This window comes from Engystomops pustulosus, chromosome 8, assembly GCF_040894005.1.
Source record: "Engystomops pustulosus chromosome 8, aEngPut4.maternal, whole genome shotgun sequence".
Lineage (NCBI taxonomy): Eukaryota > Metazoa > Chordata > Amphibia > Anura > Leptodactylidae > Engystomops > Engystomops pustulosus.
In genome coordinates this window covers 98,296,933-98,319,178 of record NC_092418.1, presented here as the reverse complement: position 1 = coordinate 98,319,178, position 22,246 = coordinate 98,296,933, and the positions used below count along the sequence as shown (strand labels likewise).

At 44.1% G+C, this 22,246-nt stretch overlaps 2 protein-coding genes across 27 annotated transcripts in view; both read right to left on the bottom strand.

The window, feature by feature from the left end:
* Positions 1-347: 347 nt before the first annotated feature.
* WDSUB1 (WD repeat, sterile alpha motif and U-box domain containing 1) lies at positions 348-14,560 on the bottom strand. Of its 3 annotated transcripts, none has more exons than XM_072121944.1 (11): positions 14,423-14,560; positions 11,925-12,332; positions 9,354-9,538; positions 8,953-9,045; positions 8,776-8,869; positions 6,972-7,005; positions 5,346-5,386; positions 4,772-4,878; positions 3,506-3,685; positions 3,282-3,422; positions 348-905 (listed from the first exon to the last, which is right to left on the bottom strand). In XM_072121944.1, the coding sequence occupies exons 2-11, from the start codon at positions 12,320-12,322 to the stop codon at positions 739-741; spliced, it is 1,440 nt and encodes a 479-aa protein (XP_071978045.1). In that variant the 5' UTR covers positions 12,323-12,332; positions 14,423-14,560; the 3' UTR covers positions 348-738. The 3 variants fall into 3 exon arrangements, with proteins under 3 accessions (XP_071978045.1, XP_071978047.1, XP_071978046.1); XM_072121946.1 differs by lacking the exon at positions 14,423-14,560 and adding an exon at positions 14,079-14,309; XM_072121945.1 differs by lacking the exon at positions 14,423-14,560 and adding an exon at positions 13,349-14,051.
* A 5,479-nt stretch (positions 14,561-20,039) lies between these two features.
* The window catches only part of BAZ2B (bromodomain adjacent to zinc finger domain 2B), a 270,525-nt gene continuing 268,318 nt past the window's right edge, over positions 20,040-22,246 (bottom strand). For all 24 annotated transcript variants that reach the window (XM_072121914.1, XM_072121912.1, XM_072121913.1 and 21 more), the window contains one exon: positions 20,040-21,782. In XM_072121914.1, the coding sequence (XP_071978015.1) occupies positions 21,629-21,782 (154 nt within the window). In that variant the 3' untranslated portion in view covers positions 20,040-21,628. The remainder of the gene's footprint in view (positions 21,783-22,246) is intronic.

Below are 22,246 nucleotides of genomic sequence, written 5' to 3'. Positions count from 1 at the left end.
AGCTTCACAGGCTGTTACACTGTCTCCCTTGGTTCCTTAGCACTTCCCCCATCCATTTGCCTGCTGCAAACTTATACAGTGGGAGGTGCTGCTGCAAGGTCTAACAGCATGTTAACCCAGAAATTAGTCGTCTTAGCATAATTTTATAAGTTTATTTTAGAAGGAAGGAGGCCAAATATAAAAGGATTACAACAGTCACGGTGCCTGGATCTATGAGAGTGTGTCCCTGGTTTATCATGATGGATTTTGATGGTAAATTTTCTTTGACCTGTTTTTTTCTGAGCTGCTCTAAGAAGTGGTCTCAATTCATCAATTTATAGGACAGAACTTCACGCAGAATTTAGAATTCCCTATTGTCTCCACCAAAATATCAGAGAATATCCAGTCATGCTTCATAGTTCTGCAGCTCCAAACTAAAATTTTATTTATTTTCAAAATAATTAAACTGTCCGCTTTATATACAGATCTACACTGCGGTATTACACGTCAATACATCAGCCTCATAGGATGCTGTACAGACACCAGTCCCATATCCTACATCACTTTTACTGTAGTAAGCGAGGACTCACCAAAGTTCTACGTATAGTTTACACCTGGTAAACAGAGCGCACGTCTTACCAGTGCAGGAATGATCCAAAATAAAACATTATATGTACATTTCTTTTTTTCCATCAATAAAAGCAGCTTCCACGTGCGTCCTGCGCTATTGATGTCACTTCTGGACGTGGCAGTAATGTTTCATGATGAGATGTATTTGCTGCTGGTGTCCAGCCAGCGGTTCAGGGCCATTTTTAATGTCCTGTTTGGTGTGAGGAGGAGGTTCTCTAAGGGAAGGTTGGTCATGGGACTCGTCCTCTTTGTACTGATCCAGCTCTCAATAGCTTTTCTCTCGTAGGAATATCCATCTGCGTTATCAGGATAAAATAAGAATTAATGGAGTGTGCGAGGCGACTCCTCCACCTTAAAGGGGTCAGTAACGGATCACTGTTGGGCAGGAGTGACGACGTTTGTGTTCTTTTTCGGCCTCGCGACCTGGACATATTGATGGATTGGTGGCTCCAGCCAAATTAAGGCCTGTACCCAACCTGAAGTTCTGGGGCGATCATGTGACCCATTTCATTCAATGAGTAGCCTCCTTGGGCCAGGTGACAACACAGGAAGTAAAGGCCCTTGAAAACGGAAGTGACGTTCCACGTCTGGGGAGGACACTCATTGAATGAAGTGGTTCCCAAGGTGGAACTTCCCCGCAAAGCGCAGTCGCCCAAGCCAGAAATCCCAAAGTGACCCATGGTATTCATGGAAAACCCCTTAAAAGGGAACCTGTCATCAGATGTACCAATTTTCAATGGTGACCGGTTCCAATAGAGACTGAAAAGCGCTTGTCATCCGATTATAAAGGTTTACCTAGCTTCCTGCCAGCTCGTGGATCAAAGTCTCGTGGGTTGTGCCTACACTTCGCGCCCCCCCCCCCCCCCCACTCATCAGTATTCACAAACCCGACGTTTGCTTGTGCAGTGAGCCCAAGGCATGGGTGGGAGGTGGAATAGAGGAAGATTTTGGGAGGGTGAATACTAATGAGCGGGGAGGACAAGTGGAGCGCAGATATAAACTAGCAGGTGCCTTCTACAGTATGAAAGGCACAACCCATGGGACTCTAAACAATGAGCTGGCAGGGAGCCAGGTACATTTGATTAGTGGATATTACTGAAACAAAGTAATTTAGAGATGCTTTAAAAACACTTTTCAGTCTCTTTTGAAACCTGTCAGCCCTCCGGTGACAGGTTCCCTTTAAGCACTCTAAAATTAATTTACCGAGAAATTCTGCAAATCACTTTTTCCCTCATGGCGCCATTCAGTGTTTGATACAAGTAACGTCGTCTAGTGTATACGGACCATCAGCGAGAGTCTGAAATTGTTTTGTGAAGTCTCATCACAGATCTGTCACTGCACTAATCTAAGATGCTCTCAGAAGTCCCCGGTCGGCCGAGCGCTTTCATGTGTAAATAGGAAGAACAGAAACAGGGACGTGACTTGCTAATTAATTGGAGCTGACAATCTTTTCCTTTAGGTTTTCCTGTTTGCCAGGAAAAAAAAAAAGTAAGTTAACTCCTTATGTCTCCTACATACGACATCTATTGGAGAAAGCTGTTCATCAATAGGACTCCACCATTACAGTGACACATGGGGGGTGGGGGTCTACAAAATGTTCCCCAAATCCACTTGTAACACAGATTTTAATTTGGGATTGAGTAAAACTGGGACATGTGAACTCTAAAAAGATGAAATATGAAAGATTAAATATGAAGTGACCCATGGTTCTTGCAGGGAGCCGACATCCCTCCACTGTGACCTGAATTATTTCCCAGTAGGGGGCGCTACAGATCCTTTTATGGGTGAAGACAATTAACTCATCTCTGTACAGAAAGCAGAAGTTCTTATTAGATGCTATATAAAAGATCCAACAAGTCGGCAACTATTGCATTGAGATTAGGCTGGGTTCCCACCACGTTTTGTGCCATATGTTGGAGGATTCCGACATGTCCTCACATTGTATGGTACAGAGGTATCCCACTGCCTATACAGTGGACACATCACTGAGGGACGCCCCCTACCCCCTGAATGCTGGGGGAGGAGTGTGCATCGGACTGGCTGCTACCGAATGGGGCGTTCCTTAGTGATATCACCGGGTCCTCCCTCCTGTCGAGTGACGTATGCGTTTGGCGGGGCTGTGGGGAGGGATGCAATACGCTGGATCTGCTCCCCATATCGCCTCTGCTAAGTGCACACATCACTCTCAGACCTTATTTGCTACATTTTTCTATCCTGCTTTTTTTGGTGTACAGGAGGAATAGAGCTATGCCTCCGTCTGCCACTATTTGTCAATGTACATGTCGGGTGCTTTCCCGACCTATACGCTTAGCGTACACATAAAACGTGGTGTGATCCCAGCCTTACATTGACACGTTTAGTGTATACACCTCACACGTTACTGATAAGGCCTCATGCACATGAACATATATGGGGGCTCCTGTAGAGGTCTATTATGCAAGGTCCAAACCAGGCGGCTGCACCACAACATAAAGCAGGCCCTGTTCCTGTCTATATTGCAGTGCGGCCCCCCAGCTCACACCCCCTATCTCCACCCGGCAGAAATGGGCAGTGGAGCCTTGGGATGTAAACCTGAGACGCGTTGGTATTTTTTACATGTTGGATTATTAATAAAATGACTGTATTAACACAACTCAGAACTTCTTCCAAGTGTATAAAAGTGACCGTGTTACCTGATGCAATGACCGGCTCCTTCATGATTTCACACGTGATGGGGCATAGAAATTCCTCTGGGACGTTAGAAGATGTCGCTTTCATTTTGCTTTTCAGGTCCTCAATTTTCCTCAGAATCTTATTCCTCAGCCCTAAGGATTCTGCTAAAGCAAATACAAGGATCAGCGTCGGTCACGAGACTAAGAGTCCAACACAACCCCAGAAGGTCATCCTGACGTCATACCGATCTTGAGATCCTGGAGCAGCATCTCCTTGGTAAGGCAGAGTAATTCTCTACCATCAATGTTGTTGGTGGTGAAGTGACGCTCTACCTCTGCCAGCCCCTCGTTACTGAGCCACGTTCTCACATCGTCCTCTGTCCACGACTCAATATCAAACTCTGTTTTACTTCTTATCCTGGCAGCTGCAACACGAGACAAACCCCAAAATAATGTGGAGACTTTAGATTTCTACGTAAAAGATGGGAGATAACAACAACAGTGTGGCCTAAAGATGTTCCTGATGCTGAACCATATTAATCGTCTACGGATTAACATATGGAAACGCCAATGGATCCCATTTTAGGACCTGCCGTTACTTTATGCTCATTGGGGGTTGACTACAACTTGAAATCAATCATTTTCTTATTTCAATAGAGAAAAGATTTGGTAATGATAATAAACTTTGTAATATACATAACTGAGTAGAAAAACAAAAAGGTTTTTTTCGCCTTTCTTTTCCTCTTGTGAGTCATGCATCTGAAAGTCTAAAATCTATCCACAGCAGATCGATAAGGAGGCTAAAGGTGAACTCTTTCCATACCTAGAGAATATTTCACAGGATAATTCAGTTTTGTAAGGAAATTAGACAACCCAGGGACTGGGATCAGTGAGGAGGATGGGGTGTCTTTTTTTAGAAGAATGGTAGCATAAATGCAGGGCCGACTGCAGGGCTAGCACTGGGCAAGTGCCGGGGCCCAGAGGTGCTGGGGGGCCCACATAAGGCTGTACATGAAGAATCCTTGGGGCGAGGGGGGGGATTTATATAACATAACTATTTGGGATGATAAACTAGGGAATATTTTAGGGAACAGGAGACTGTTTTAGTTTCTGAATTCTTAACGCCACCACATGCTTTTAGTACAAAGGGAGACCTGGAGCCGACCCTGCTCTAATCTCATTGATAGAGGAATCAGTAAAACATGTATAAGGACATCTAAAAGGTGATGGGTGTGTGTGGTGGTGGGGGGGGGGGAGTTGATGGAGTCCTAGCTGCTGTGACTCACTCCTTCTCACCTCTCCATATTGGAAATTGGACAACTGAATGAGTTTCTTGGAATTCAGTGAAGTCCATTTTCTCAGGAAAGGAGGAAGCAGGAGAGGAGCACATTCCTCTGATAAGTCACATGACATTCTTTCTCATATCCACTCGGGACGTATACAAAGTCAGTGACCACTTAATTCACAGCATGATGGGAGGAACACAATGGGAAGACCTGGCATGAACTTGCCTGGTGAATCACTTGTTTGTCCAAATTTCCAGATGGTAACAGTCTTGTCCATAGATCCTGTGGCCAGCAGAGGTAGGTTAGCAGCGAGTGCACAGGCTGTCACATACCTAAGGAGGAGAGAAACCATCTTGGTTATATTATAGGGATACAGCCCGGCCGGTCTGAGCGTTGTCCGCGTGTTTACCTGATTCTCCGGAGCTTCTCTTTCCCAATACAGGAAAATATGACACACAGAACACTGTGTCCCATTGTTCCTCCTTTGGCAGCTGGGCCCGGGAGCTTATAATATGCACCTAGTGCACATTCCTGACATGACAGGACACAGGCCAAGGTCAACGCTGGAGACGTCCACCCGCCCTGTGTACAGAGCACTGCGCTCATAGAAGAACGTCTCTTACTTCTAACACTTACCCCACAGAGTATATGTTATTTAGGAGCACAGTCCTCTCTCCTAATAAATCCCACTACTACTAGTATTATAGTTACAGAGGTTTAATTTCACTATACAGAACTTTGAATTATCACATTATGTGGTTTGAAAACAATCACCAGGGCTAAAGGATTATAAACTCACCGTTTGTGATGTGTCAGGATGTGCAGAATGCAGCCAGTTTTCTACAAAAAAAATACATATAATTTCTACCTTCATTTTAGGGAATGCTGTATAATTAAAGCGTAACTGTAGTTATTAAACCAAATTATTACATATGATTCCCCCTTTGAAAAAAAACACAACGATGCCTACTTTGTGCTGCTCGTCCTTTTCTTTCCCACGTTATGGCATTTTCTGTTCTGAAAGTGTTTGATAAAAAAAAAAAAAAAATCTTTCTCCCCAGAAGAAAAGTGGGAGGAGACTAATGTCTGTCAGTCAGTCTATGACCTCAAGCTGAGGCCAGTTAGCTTGCCCGCAGATCCCATGATGCCTTGTGTTCTCTCTCAAAGTAATTTAGCATTAAATCCATTGAGTTTCCCACAAGTAATTCCACTGAACACTGCATAGTGCACATACAGAATGTATATAGTGACCAGCCTGGCAGCTTCCATCACATGGAGGAGCAGGGAACATGTAATAAGTGGTAGAAATCATTAGTACACCAGTAACATGAAGTCTATAGCACTGTGAGCACTAAGGGTTAATAGCTTATCTGGGCAGAGCTGATTCTGCCTAGGACAAGGTGGAGGAAGTGAGCAGTGAGAAGAGCAGAGACAGACAGATAAAGTTCTGTAGAATCAGAGACTGGGATGGCGGGACTGATAGGGAATTCTGTGCACTATTCTATGCAGGGGATATCTGCATCCACTGTTCTGCACGCTTCCAGCTCTGCTACATTCACTGACACTTGACCTCTTCCACTGTGAGCAGGGAGCAGTAGCTCCTCCCCTCCTCCCAGGAAAACGACCACAAACAAAGTGTGAACAACATATGGATTCATAAGGCAGCACATGGAGAGGAGGCAGCTATTGCAGCAAAAAGGTAATCTGAGGGCTATATATTAGGTAATAAAAATAATAGGCAAAGTAACCATTGATCTGTGAAAAATAAAAAAGCTTTACAGTTACTCTTTAACCAATTACACACAGTGATTGACAGTGAGAGTCCTGATTACTCCACCCACACACAGTGACTGACAGTGAGAGTCCTGATTACTCCTCCCAAACACAGTGATTGACAGTGAGAGTCCTGATTACTCCTCCCAAACACAGTGATTGACAGTGAAAGTCCTGGTTACTCCACCCACACACAGTGATTGACAGTGAGGGTCCTGATTACTCCACCCACACACAGTGATTGACAATGAGAGTCCTGATTACTCCACCCACACACAGTGATTGACAATGAGAGTCCTGATTACTCCACCCACACACAGTGATTGACAGGGAGAGTCCTGATTACTCCACCCACACACAGTGATTGACAGGGAGAGTCCTGATTACCCCACCCACACACAGTGATTGACAGTGAAAGTCCTGGTTACTCCACCCACACACAGTGATTGACAGTGAGGGTCCTGATTACTCCACCCACACACAGTGATTGACAGGGAGAGTCCTGATTACTCCACCCACACACAGTGATTGACAGGGAGAGTCCTGATTACCATGCCCACACACAGTGAGAGTCCTGATTACTAAAGACATATTCTAAGGATATTTCATCAATAATTTTATCTCGTATAAACAAAAGGAAAAAAGTACTTACTGCTCTGTAAATAATAGCAGACTTGTCCAATGACCTGTAAATAATAATATAATTATTACTACAATAAAAAAAAATCTGAATAAAATGAGACAAATGTGTGGTGCAGGGACATATTGTGCTCGGATTCTGATGTTCCATATTTGCACAATTTGTTACATTTATACATTACACATCATAGTAAATAAAGCAAGATGCTTTGAAAGTCAAAGCATCACTACAAAAATAAAATGTTACGTATAATTAGCTAATTTTCTCCTCATTTCCTTTTCAGGAACTAATAGGAATATACACAACTTTCTAGGGTTAAGATATATGATCTACATTTTCCAGTTCTTTATACCTTATATTTTTGCTACATTTAAGATAAATGCAAAACAAAGTGTCCACTGCCCCCTGGTGTCCTAATGTGAAATTACATCAAAATTTTTTCTAGGTTTTAAAGGGAACCTGTCACCAGGGAGCTCATTTTCACTAAAGACGGGTTACAGAAGCTCATCACACCTGCAGTGCAAATCTGCCTTTCTGCCTTTTCTAAGCATTTGCATTACAATATAATTGTGTGTTATAACTTACCTTGCTCCCTGACAAAATCCTGGGGTAGTCACAGGGGCTGGACTTTGGTTTGGATGCATTTCAAAAAACAACATGTGACTTGTCTGTGTTACCCACTCCTCAGAGCTTGGCCCCCACCTTTGTGCTCCTGTATAGCTCCACCTCCTGCTCCTTCTCAGAGGTCACAGCCTGGTCAGCCTGACATCAGTGGGGGAGGGACAGAGCTGTACAGGAGCACAAAGATGGAGGCAGCCTGCAGCTCAGACAAGTCACATGTTTTTTGAAATGCATAAAAACCAAAGTCCAGCCCCTGTGACTACCCCAGGATTTTGTCAGAATGCAAGAGTAAGTTATAACACACAATTATATTGTAATGCAAATGCTTAGAGAAAGCAGAAAGGCAGATTTGCACTGCTGGTGTCATGGGCTTTTACAATCTGTCTTTAGTGAAAAATGAGGTCCCTGGTGACAGGTTCCCTTTAAAGTGAAGCGGTCCCTTAAATGAACTAATGCTAACTAAACATAACTTTGAAGTCTGCTATTATACAGCAGTACAACTATCGCAATATTGTTCCTCCCAATGCCTGAAAAGTTCCACAGTCTGTAAGTCGACTCACCATCTGGGCAAATGACCCCATGTGAGTCTAATCATCATATTCTCTCTGAGCCGTGTCAGGCATATTTATGACCTTCCTGCTCAGTCCTGCCTCCAGTTCATTCCCCTCACTGACAAGAATTGCTGATTTATCTTCAGCCAATCACATCCCACAAGTGTTTCTCTCAACCCCCTCATTCCCCCCTCCTCTCTTCAGTGAGTCACACAGCATGTGACTGATGTAGCAGAGCCGAAGAGCTGAGCTGAAGAGAAAGCACTTGTAAATCAGGACGCTGGAGGCGCGGCTGAGCTGGAAGAACATGAATATGGGTAGATTGTGAGCCAACTTTACAAACGGAATGTGGAACTTTACAGGCATGGGCCGGAACAATATAGGGATAGTTGTATTGCTATATAATAGAAGTTTTCAACATACAGGTTTAATTAGTTTGGAGGTAGTTTAGCTGACAGGTTCCCTTTAATACACAATATTTGATCCATGTCTCGTCACTTCGTGCTCTCAGGAGTACATGGGCTGCCTATGTTGGTACACACAGGTCTCTTCTAAGGGAATCTGCATATAGTTCACATTTTCCATATGTAACTATGAAGAGTACACGGAGGAGACCTTATACAACTATTACAAGGAATCCTTACCCAGAGACGAGGGTCTCCCCGTCACTGGAGAACGCGCAGGTCAGGACGGGGGCTGAATGTCCACTAAGGGTTAATTTGCACCTGATGTGAAATCCTGTATTACAAAGAGAAAATCCTCTATAAATGTCATCATCACGGGACGCCGCTACATAGATATAATACATGGGTCACCATTACCTTTCCCAGAGCCGTAGGACACCAGCCAGATTTTGATTTCGTTATCTTGACCACATGAGGCCATCTGGTAGCACTCGGTGCCGCGGGTAGTGTCTGAGAACAAAGAAGTAACAACAATGGGTGATGTACACAAAGCACCCTACTAGTATACAGCACAGCGAGCCCATAGTGTGACCGCTATGTGTATAGTGTGTAAGGCCACATCTAGAAAAACTGGGGAAAAGAAGAAGTCCCAGTAGATGTAGAGAACATAGGGTAGAGCCCTGGTGGGGGCGCTGTAGCCCCTTCATTGGCCACTTTCTATATAAGGGACTGCAGTTGCTTCAGGCTCCATGTCCTATGATAACCAGTGGATGTAAGTTCTAGGTCTGTACAGGGTCTGATGTTTTCTCTCTACTGACCAGTTACTGGTTTGGAGGAGAAGTCGCAGCAGGTTACTCCCAGATCGTGAGCCTTGTCACTGTACAAACATCGCATGTTCTCATCCCAGGCTGTGAGGTCTCCACACGAGGAACCGGTGATGAAGATATTTCCACCAGGGGAGTAGGCGCAAGCCACCAGAGAGCCATCCTTCACCAGGCCCGACCTGTAGGGAGGAAGACACGGAGGAGTCACCATGGAAGCCTCATTGTATGTACATATATAATGAATTGGACACACATGGACTCTGCATAACATATTTAAAAAGTTCCATATTTTTGGGGGAAAAAATCTCCCAAAAAAGTGCCCAAGTTCTATAGTCCAAGATCGAGAGGTTTCAGCACTGCCGGACCCTCCTGACCGCTGTAATAGAGATCGGGTGAAGTGCTGACAAAGCGCTTCATCCGATCTCTGATAGAGCAGGGTCTCTGTACTGCTCTCTCCCTCTGCCTGTCCTGACATGACTAATGCAGGACCAGGAAGGTGACTGATCACATGCTGCCTGCATAACTCCAAGGTGCTTAAACCCTTTCATGCTGCCAGTAATAGGGCAGGATGGAGACAGAAGAAGTTGTGGCTGAGAATGGGTATATAGCAGAGCGTGTGTGTGTGTGAGTGTATGGATATAGCAAAGCGTGTGTGTGTGTGTGTGAGTGTATGGATATAGCAAAGCGTGTGTGTGTGTGTGTGAGTGTATGGATATAGCAAAGCGTGTGTGTGTGTGTGTGAGTGTATGGATATAGCAAAGTGTGTGTGTGTGTGTGTGTGTGTGTGTGTAGCAAAGTGTGTGTGTGTGTGTGTGTGTGTGTGGATATAGCAAAGTGTGTGTGTGTGTGTGTGTGTGTGTGTGTGTGGATATAGCAAAGTGTGTGTGTGTGTGTGTGTGTGTGTGTGGATATAGCAAAGTGTGTGTGTGTGTGTGTGGATATAGCAAAGTGTGTGTGTGTGTGTGTGTGTGTGGATATAGCAAAGTGTGTGTGTGTGTGTGTGTGTGTGTGTGAGTGTATGGATATAGCAAAGTGTGTGTGTGTGTGTGTGTGTGTGTATGGATATAGCAAAGTGTGTGTGTGTGTGTGTATGGATATAGCAAAGTGTGTGTGTGTGTGTGTGTGTGAGAGTGTATGGATATAGCAAAGTGTGTGTGTGTGTGTGTGTGTGAGAGTGTATGGATATAGCAAAGTGTGTGAGTGAGAGTGTATGGATATAGCAAAGTGTGTGTGTGTGTGTGTGAGTGTATGGATATAGCAAAGTGTGTGTGTGTGTGTGTGTGTGAGAGTGTATGGATATAGCAAAGTGTGTGTGTGTGTGTGTGTGTGAGTGAGTGTATGGATATAGCAAAGTGTGTGTGTGTGTGTGAGTGAGTGTATGGATATAGCAAAGTGTGTGTGTGTGTGAGTGTATGGATATAGCAAAGTGTGTGTGTGAGTGTATGGATATAGCATAGCGTGTGTGTGTGTGTGTGAGTGTATGGATATAGCAAAGCGTGTGTGTGTGAGTGTATGGATATAGCAAAGCGTGAAATTAAAAATTGGTGTGAAATATATTTTTTTGCATGACTTAATCTAGGGGTGGGTCTTAAAAGTCCAAAAAATATGGTAGTCAATCCTCTAAATGACTCCTTGAAGTTCAGACCAGGGCTGATAAAAATACACATACTTCATAGATAGCTTTGGGCGAAACACTTCGGTTTGACCAAGAGTGCATGTATTCTCATTTGGGTGAGGGTTATCTCTCTGAATAACAAAGGATTGGGTGTGCTACAATCCAACACCCCCTGCTCTCAGGAAAGAGTGGTGTACACTTAGGAGAGCAACAGGTTTATCAGATACTCATCAAATGTGTATGGGCTTCTTTATTTATAAGGACTCCCTAAAAGTGGGTTGTCTACTAATCCCAAACTTTAACAGGATAAGTCCCTAATAGAGTCACCCATATTATAACTGCTTAATGTTCAGGTTGCAGGCTTGGATGATTGGGGCCATGTAGTAAGTCCTGCTGTCCGGGGGGTCATGTGACCTATGGTTCTTCCTGGCGAACCCGAAATTTTAACAGGGCAAGTATAATATGGGTGACCCAATTAAGGTCTAATAACCTGAGTTTAGGTTTAGTGGCCAACCTCTTTAAATACTTAATTATATAGACATCTACAGACATTTTTTTTATTACTGTATCACTAATGTATCTAAAATTTAAAAAAAAAAACATTTCCCCAAATTTTTCTAAACTTTTCTCTTTTGTAGCTTCAGAGAAGCAGCCTGATGTCTCAGCATATCACTTATGTGTCAACTCCTAAGTGGTTAGAAACACTCATGCAAGCTTAATACTTATCAGACTAAATATAAATCAGCTTAACTGAGTGTTTCTAACAATTCATTTCCCATGCATTCTATGATTTCAAAGGTTTTGGTGCACCCTGTCAATGTGCTATAACTGTATTTGGTAGAACGTTTTACAATGGGGTTGTTATTCCATAAAGCAGCATCAAGTTTTTGTTACTTAGTTACTTTTCACCAAAATAAACCATTATTAATTTATCTGTACATAACGCGTACCTGTGAAATTTCAACAACGGGACGTTCCATAACACGACTGAGCCATCCGCTGCCCCAGATACTAAATGCACAGCGTTCGGTGAAAACCTGCAGACTCGGACCGGGCTCCCGCTCGGCTGCTCCAAAGACGCCAAAATCTGCCCATTGCACGTGTTCCAGAGAATAGTTTTACCGTCTGTTGAACATGACGCCAGGACGGTCTGATTAGGGGAGAAGCAGCAGCAGTGCACGGCGTACGTGTGTCCTCGCAACGGAGAGAAGGAAACCTCCTGAAAGTCCTTTAAGGAATAAATACGGATGGTCTTATCCAAAGAACAGGTCGCAAGGAGAGAGTCCGAGAATGAGCAGCAGTTGACATCTTCTATGTGATCCGCCAACGTCCGGACTAATTCCACCATTTTATTGAGTCTGGAATAAAAATTTTAAAATATTATTGGATCCTGGTGCGCAACATTGTCTTATAATTTCCAAGACTGAAGCCCCTGCAATATAGACTCTCCATGCCAAGCAGTTATCTGACTTCCTATAGGCTTCCAGTAGTCTCCGGACAGTACCAGAAGTCAATCTTACAGTCCTGGAGCAATGCTTAACTTGACGCTAATTGCCAACGCTATCACCTAGTACCCGATATCTTATCGCGGGCGATAAAAGCCACCGGAAGAGACGAGATAAGACTACGGTCTGTGTCACACTGTTATTCACACATCATGTGCCTAAACATTGAACTCCATGATAAGGTGAGGTCTACGTGGATGTTATTTGACGTAAGATGGCAACATACTAAGGCTAAATTCACACTGCCGTGAGCACGCCGCACCGTAGCTCGGCAGGCACACGGCAGCGCGGGGAGAGGAGGAGGAGGTGAGCACAGCTCCCCCCGGCCCTCTCCATAGGAATTAACGGCGCACGGCGCCGTAATACGGGGAAAGATAGGACATGTCCTATCTTTCCCCGGGCTACGGAGTGGTACAGTGCCGCACGTGTGCTGCACCGTACCGCTCCCGTACAGGGGTGTGAGCCCATAGAAGTGTATGGGGGACGTATATCGGCCGTATATACGTCCCCCATACTGTAGTGTGAATGTAGCCTAAGGCTGTATTCCCACTAACGTGTGCCCACCGTACTGTAGTAGGGGCACACGTTGGCACCGGGGAGAGGAGGCCCTGCCGTACTGTATTAGGGGCCCCTCCCCATAGTGATATATGGCGCACCACGCCTTAATATGGGGAATGATAGGACAGGTTCTATCTTTCTCACGGCTACGGAATGGTACTGTGCCGCACGGCACAGCTTCCGTATGGCGCCGTACGCCCATTGCTGGCTATGGGGCGGCGTATATACGGCATATATATGTTGGCTGTGTATACGTCCCTCATACGGCCGTGTAAAAGAAGCCTTATGATAGGAAAGGTGGCTACACTTACAAGTCCCATCATCCGATAGTTGCTAGATTTCTGGGTAACCAGATTCTCTGTAAGGAGACATGAGAGGTGGGGTTTGCCGTGGTAATGATGCGTGACCACCACTGCCACATAACACGAGCCTAAACCAGTATCCCCCACATATACTAATCACCATGTGCTTCTGATTTCTTTAGGTCCAAAGAAACTCCCGTTACTGCCCCTTTAACTGATCCACACCTGACAACACAGGTCATAGGTAAAATGACCAAAAGCCATAAATACCCATCTTTTTACAAAGGGGAAACCTAAAGTCAGTCCTTAGAAAGCCTACATAAGCCGTAGTCTGGTTTTAGGAACAAAAAATGTCTTTAGTGCCACCATAGATACCTGCCTAAAACTCCATATGTCTGCAAAGGGGATCTCCACATGTAAGGACATCAGTGGTTATCACTACAGCTTTGCAGCGCTGGGGTCTTGGGTTCTTTTTTCCTCCCACACTCTAAAACATACTGGTAGGTTGATTAGACTGTGAGCCCCATTGGGGACAGGAACTGATGTGGCAGCTTTGTGCAGCGCTGCGTAATCTGTGTGCTCTATATAAAGGAATTATTATATAAGGAGAACAGATTCTTGACCTACATCCATGGCCTCTCACCCAGCCAAACCAGTTCCCTGCACTGCACTGACCAGCTGTAATTACACAGAAACAGCACTGCCTGAAATTGGAAACAAAAAAACTCCACAATGGAACCTGCAGGTGTGAACTTATCCATGTACAAGAAGCCCCACAACAGCCACTGTATTTTCACTGTGCAGCGTCATTGTCGCTTAGTAATCGCATCTAGTACTGGCGCTGCACACTGCTGAGGAATATGGGGGGGGGATAATAAGTTATAATAAACCCGAGTTCACCACATAATGCAGATACAGAGTGATGTTTACATCCATTGCGGTAATTCAATGCATCCTGACCCCGGAAATAAGAAATATTCAAGATAACAAGAGAAAGAACGTGTCACTCGCGCATATCTCCTCCCCCCCTGTATCACGTCGTCAAGTGGGACAGTCCAGACCACCATAAAACCGCGCGCTCACCTGATAACAAAGGTCCTGACCGGCAGGGGGCGGGGCGTGCAGCGGTAACGTCACTCCCACGCCTCCTTGCGCGCTGCTTGTGTCTGTCCGTGATAGAAGAGTCACGTGACTCGCTCCCCCGGTGGAAAGAAAAGACACAGGAGCTGACGGATCCATGGGGAATCTCTTTTCTATGGAAATTTCCTGATGTTTAACACTGATTGGATATTCCAGCTCCATGATAAATAATAAGCGGTTCACTAATACACTTAAAGGGATGTCTGGTGCGATGTGCAGTGTTTTGTAACAATATTTTATTTTATATATATTTTTGTAGGCTTACATTTTTATACATATAGTCTTCTTTTTGTTTTTTTACAATGTTTCTAAATCAGTGGACTTTGACATTAGGGCAGCTGTGGGGGTATAAAAAAAAGGGGAGTTGCTGAGGGGAATGATGGGTGGGAAGATGGGTGGCACTAAGGGGGCACGAGCTGTATTATTTCTCTGCAGTTCTGTCTATGGAGCGGCGCGTAGTTCCGCCGCTCACATAGACAAACTTTTACGGGCAGCGGGCAGAGGCTTACCGGCGACGGTACGCGTGCCAACAGAAACGGCTTCGCGTGCCGTCTGTGGCACGCGTGCCATAGGTTCGCCATCGCTGCAATAGAAGATTGTGGTCATAGAATTGATATCAGAGGACAAACCACCGGCCGGATGGGATAGAACCCGAAATCTGTCCCGCCAGATCCGCAACGGTTGGAAATTATGTGACATCAGCATGTGAGCGGACATCATACACACATGGTTCGTTGTTGGCGACCAGTGACTGCACATATGTGTCCAGGTAGCCCGGGTTCTGATATGGCATTGGTGCTACATAGTGCAACAGAAAATATGATTAGCAAAGCTGCAGCCGCCCCTCCCCCCTTTAGCTGCAGTACAAACTGCATAAATCAATCCAAATAATTGCTTTGGGTCCTGGGGATCAGCGAGTCCCCACCTGCATGCAATGCAGTTTAAAGGTAATCAACCAACAGGATGAAGGCTCACATACCGGAGTGTACCCCCTCTGGCGGGATCCGCTCCTCATTTAGCTCTTTATTCCCCGGTTTTTACAAAAAAAGGCTTTCAAAATTATGCAACTGAGCTTGAGCTGCTCTGGACACCATAGATGTCAAAAGAACCTGGAGCCCCTCAGGCTCGTTTGCATAATGTGATCTATGGATTAACTGATGGAAACACTAATGGATCCCTTTTTAGCATATGCCTTTACTCTATGATCATTGAAGGGGTGCGTTCTCTAGAATATAACACTACAAAGTTTAAAGGAAATCTACCACCAGGATGAAGGGTTGTAAACCAAGCACACTGACATACTAGTGTGTGCCCCCCTCTGCAGGGATCTGCTCTTTTTTTAGCTTCTTACACCCTGGTTTTTACTAAAAAGGGCTTTAAACACTATGGGAGTGAGCCAAAGGGGCTCCGGGCACCACAATTGCCTCTTACGTCAGAAACTCTCCCTTATCAGGGGTTTCCTGCAGCCATTGGAATCGCTGTGGGATATCAACTCAGTCGACAAGGCTGGCGCCACACGTAGCGCTTTGACTGCGTTTGCGTTAATTTAACGCAAAACATCGGCGGCTCGTTCCCGATCGGGCCGAGGCCCGCCCTGGTGGGCGCGACTTTGTCTGCGTTTGCAAGTCTTCTTCCCCTGTTCATCGCTTTATGCAGTAGAGCAGCAGTTGAAGTCAGTGAGTATTACCATTAGGAGCTGAAAGGGCATAACACATTTTCTCATTTTAGTCATCACTTATACTTTGACTCACTTCTGCTCCTTGGGACTACACCACAAGCATTATCACAGCATGGATGACTGACAAAGATGTCAGCTCCGGTCCCCACTGCATATTTCATAGACTGAACACAGCTAGCCATATTTACAAAAAGTGGCCTCCGTGCTATATTGCTCCTACGGTGGTTAATATTAGAGTATTGAAATAAAAGAGGAGACCACTCTAAAGAAGAGATTACTTCAACGTGAAGTGTATTGGATTTCAGCATTGGACACCGTTTAACCCCGCGGTCTGAACGAACAATGTCATTTTAACGTATTTTTGTAAGTGTTTATATCTGTTGTACAGGCAGTCCCCGGGTTACGTACAAGATAGGGTCCGGAGGTTTGTTCTTAAGTTGAATTTATTCTTACTCAATAACCTGGCTGTAAGCAGTCGTTTATAGATAGTCTTATATATAAGACTATATATATCTTTGCTTTAACCAGTACTCACACCAAAATCACTTATTGTCAGATAGTGTCAACTCCATTGAAGAAGCATGTGGGAAGATTCCAGCTTTATTTGGTGCAGAAATCTTGAAGAAATGCTGGTTACAATGGTGTGAAAAGGATATAATTTGCCAGGGTAGCAGGAACATAGAGGTATATTCTATTTCTGACATGAAAGATGGCTGCCAACATGAGGGAGAGGGGAGGAGTTACAATACTGCAGCTAGAGGACAGGAAGACAAGAGGGTCAAAAAGCAAAGCAGTATAACACATATACATGTCAATGAATAGAAACAAGTCCTGGGACATGACAGAATTTGTATGTAAGTCGAAACTGTATATTTTATAATTGTAGATCCAGACAAAAAAATTTTTGGCCCCAGTGACGATTGGAGTTTAAACATTTTTTTTGCTGTAATGGGACCAAGGATTATCAGTAAAGCTTCATTACAGACACCTTACAGCTGATCATTACAGTCTGGGACTATAGTAACATCCAGAGACTTCACCAGAGGACAGAAGGGTCTGTCTGTAACCATGGGTTGTCTGTAAGTCAGGTGTCCTTAAGTAGGGGACCGCCTGTATTATGTTTCTATGTAGGTGAGGGTTAAAGTAGATTTAATAATATTATTATAAGTTACTGAAAATAAGAAATGTGTATGAAAGTATTTAAATCCTCACCCAGCCAGTACCACGCATGTCTGAGGAAGGAGGACACACCTCCGAAACGTCACACAGGACTATACGGGCGTTAGCATCTCAGTGAAAGGCCCTGGTCTCCTAGCGTGCAACTTTCTTGTGGACAATTGGCACATCTCGCCGAAGGCTTGGTGATGTACATGTGTTTTATGTCACTCCATATTTCTGATATATAAAAAAGTTGGATTGCAATTTTTGAGTCCAGTCATCTGTTCAAACACAGCTAGCCATAAACATTGCCAAATCTACCCTTTAAAATCCATCATGATAAACCAAGGACACTTACCGTACTCCAGGCACTGTGACTGTGGTAATATTATATTTGTTATCTATGGCCTCCTTTCTCTAAAATCAACTTTTAAAATGAAGCTAATGAGCCTTAAAGACAACTGTTACCAGAGACCCTCCGTGCTGTAGCTTCACCGTTACCAGAGACCCTCCGTGCTGTAGCTTCACTGTTACCAGAGACCCTCCGTGCTGTAGCTTCACCGTTACCAGAGACCCTCCGTGCTGTAGCTTCACTGTTACCAGAGACCCTCCGTGCTGTAGCTTCACCGTTACCAGAGACCCTCCGTGCTGTAGCTTCACTGTTACCAGAGACCCTCCGTGCTGTAGCTTCACCGTTACGAGAGACCCTCCGTGCTGTAGCTTCACCATTACCAGAGACCCTCCGTGCTGTAGCTTCACCATTACCAGAGACCCTCCGTGCTGTAGCTTCACCATTACCAGAGACCCTCCGTGCTGTAGCTTCACCATTACCAGAGACCCTCCGTGCTGTAGCTTCACCATTACCAGAGACCCTCCGTGCTGTAGCTTCACCATTACCAGAGACCCTCCGTGCTGTAGCTTCACCGTTACCAGAGACCCTCCGTGCTGTAGCTTCACCGTTACCAGAGACCCTCCGTGCTGTAGCTTCACCGTTACCAGAGACCCTCCGTGCTGTAGCTTCACCGTTACCAGAGACCCTCCGTGCTGTAGCTTCACCATTACCAGAGACCCTCCGTGCTGTAGCTTCACCATTACCAGAGACCCTCCGTGCTGTAGCTTCACCGTTACCAGAGACCCTCCGTGCTGTAGCTTCACCATTACCAGAGACCCTCCGTGCTGTAGCTTCACCATTACCAGAGACCCTCCGTGCTGTAGCTTCACCATTACCAGAGACCCTCCGTGCTGTAGCTTCACCGTTACCAGAGACCCTCCGTGCTGTAGCTTCACCGTTACCAGAGACCCTCCGTGCTGTAGCTTCACCGTTACCAGAGACCCTCCGTGCTGTAGCTTCACCATTACCAGAGACCCTCCGTGCTGTAGCTTCACCGTTACCAGAGACCCTCCATGCTGTAGCTTCACCATTATCAGAGACCCTCCGTGCTGTAGCTTCACCGTTACCAGAGACCCTCCGTGCTGTAGCTTCACCATTACCAGAGACCCTCCATGCTGTAGCTTCACCATTACCAGAGACCTTCCATGCTGTAGCTTCACCGTTACCAGAGACCCTCCATGCTGTAGCTTCACCATTACCAGAGACCTTCCATGCTGTAGCTTCACCATTACCAGAGACCCTCCGTGCTGTAGCTTCACCGTTACCAGAGACCCTCCGTGCTGTAGCTTCACCATTACCAGAGACCCTCCATGCTGTAGCTTCACCATTACCAGAGACCTTCCATGCTGTAGCTTCACCATTACCAGAGACCCTCCATGCTGTAGCTTCACCATTACCAGAGACCCTCCGTGCTGTAGCTTCACCGTTACCAGAGACCCTTTGTGCTGTAGCTTCACAGGCTGAGCGGGCTGACTGACCGGCCTGTGGCTCCCTATTATATATTTAATAGGGAGCCAGAAGAGCCGGCTCTTCCTAGTGAGCAGAGCCTAATGAGCCAGATCACAAAGAAGAGCCGGAATTCCCAACACTAGTTATAATGTACATGAGCACTCCTCCATTCCCCTCCACTGTGTGAGATTACATAAGGAAGGGGGAAGTGCTGAGAGGGGAGGGAAAACAGTGTGAAAATGCTTAGGGAACAGCCTGTGCACCTGTAGAACAGAGGATGCAGTCATACAACTGCATTGCATTCAGTTTTGAGGTGATAGACATGAACTGAATGGATGAATTTGATTTTGAAGGGGAAACCTGTTCCACAAATGTCATTCACCTGTTACATTAAAAAAAACTTCACCTAAAACCACCTCAAAATTGAATGCAATGCAGTTTTGACTGCAATGTTTGACTGCACCTGGAGAGTCTCTGGTAACGCCCCTGGATCTATGAGTAAGATGGTAGATTTCCTTTAAAGATATCGGGATGAAGGATTGTACACTAAGCACACAGACATTCTGGCAGGATCCGCTCTTCTTTAAGATTCTTATGCCCTTGTTTTACAAAAGTAAATGCTTAACAATTATGCAAATGAGCCTGAGTCAGCTATGGAGCCCCTCAGGCTCATTTGCATACCCTTTTAAACCCTTTTTTTGTCAAAACAAGGGCATTACAATCTAAAAGAAGAGCGGATCCTGCCGGACGGGGTACACAAAAGTATGTCAGTGTGCTTGGTTTACAATCCTTCATCCTGGTGGTAGATGTCCTTTAATCACAGTGATTTCGGCATACAGTTGCCTCTGTGGACACGTTTTCCAAAAACAGACAAAAACACCAAGTTTATTGCAAAACAGTCGTTTATTGTATCCGTGCCACACAAACTAGTGAAAAAAAACTACCCTTTTCACAACATTTTCGCTTTAAATAAAACAACTTCAAGTACAATTGGTACAAAAAATTATCTGATCTCCTTGCCTCTGACGGGGCCACCACAACACAGAGTAGATAAAACACAGTGGTTACAAATGTCTTTGTTGTATTTTTTTATTATTATTTCTTTTCTTTTTTTTTTTAATTAGGTTTTATAATCTTTCGTTTCGGTGGCGAGGCGAATGACCGGGAAGGGAAATGCATCTATGAAAAAATACTGCGTGTAGGAAATTTGTCACACGTTTAAGTTTCACATGGATACAAATGATTATACTTTTTTTTTGTTTTTTTTAAGTTTGTTTTTTTCTCTCTCCAAGCCTTTTTGGCTTTTTAAATGATATAACAAAAAAAAAAAAAGGAGAAAAAAAAATGGAAATAAAATAAAACAATATAATAACAATAATAATAATTATTAAAAAAAACATGAAAAAAATCGATATAAAAAAAAAAATAAAACACGAAAAAAAACAAACAAAGCACAATATCGTCATATCCCCTACAACCCTGTTTTGAAGGCAGGCACTACCAATGCTCGGGAGACGCCACAGTGTCGGTAGAGGATACTGTACAGGTTATAGGTTAATATTCGACTAACTAAAATAAAATGCTACAATCCTTCTAGAACAGGCGCCATACGCGACGGCTGCCGACGATATGTACACATCATACAAGACGTAATATAAACAATAGTGAACACTATGTACATTAGTTCTCCGTTCGTCTTCACCATCTTGAAATACAATTTAACTATATGAGTTGATGCAGCAACGTAGATTTATATAAATGTACTAGTAACTTTACAGTAAAGTTCCGTTTCGGCGCCGTTCCGACGCGTCTGTGTAAACAGTTTTACTTGGCTTGTTTTTTGTTTTTTTTTATTATTATTTTATTTTTGTATTTTTTTTTTTTTTTTATTTCTTAACATTCTTGTATTTTCAAGATTTAAAGCAATATTTTTTTATAATTATTATTATTATTATTTTTTTTTTTTTACTAGTCTTCCTTTTCACAGAAAACGAAGATTTCAGGTCTGCGGTTTAATCATAAATAATTCATAAAATTAAATACATTCACTAACAGTAAAGCTACAAAGGAATAAAAAAAAAAAAAATAACAAAATAATAATAATAATATTAAACAATAAAAAATAGATATTTATGGAAAAGGGATGGGTCACCCTCTCCTCAGTACAGCTCTGGTGGATGAAGAATCAGTGCGTTTCCATATATTTTCTTACCTATTGCACTATGATACCCCTTTATATTTTTTTTAGGTTTTGGACTCTTGGGTGTGCGCCCCCCTCCCCCGCTCTGCAAAGCAGTAGTAGTTGATGAAGCGCACACACCGACACAAAAAAAAAACCCCAAAAAATTTGGAAAAAGGGTTAAGGTCATCGTAGGGTCGATGTCGTGACCTATGACTCGTGTAGATGACGCTTCAGGCGCGGATCACATTGCTGGTCTCGCTGTTATCAGGATATAGAAATCGTTGGATGGTCTCAAGTCACGTTGAAAATTTCCGTCCATCGTTTTTCGAAATGTGTCCTCATTTTGTGTCCGGCTCTACCGATTTCGGAGTCGTCTTCGTTGAATGTTTCACAGTTGTTAAAGACGAGTCTGACGTCCAGAGCGAAAGCCGCAAAGTTCTGGTATCTGCAGAAATAGACAATATTTTATCACCAGGCGACATGAATTAAAGGGGTTTTTTAAGCGATGGGTCCGTGGTGGTTGGAGATTTGATGTGGACAGATTTATTTTTGCTTTCTTATACTTAGAACAGAAAGACTTAATATGTCCCATATTCGGGATGTTAACTGGGCTCCACCCTTTTTACATTAGGACACTCCCTCCTGTCAAGCAAAGATCAAAAAAACATATAATGGATGTGTTGAAAAGCATGGATGCAAATTTGTGATGTGAGTTAAAAGAAATCTACCATGAAAATCCAGCCTGATAAACCAGGGACACTTAGATCATAGATCCAGGCACCGTGACTGCTTAGATTTGTTATCCGCGGCCTCCTTCTTTCTAAAATCCACTTTTAAAATCAAGCTCATGAAGCAAAAGGGCTCTGGGCGTCCATTACCAGAGCCCCTCCGTGCTACAGCTTCATAGAC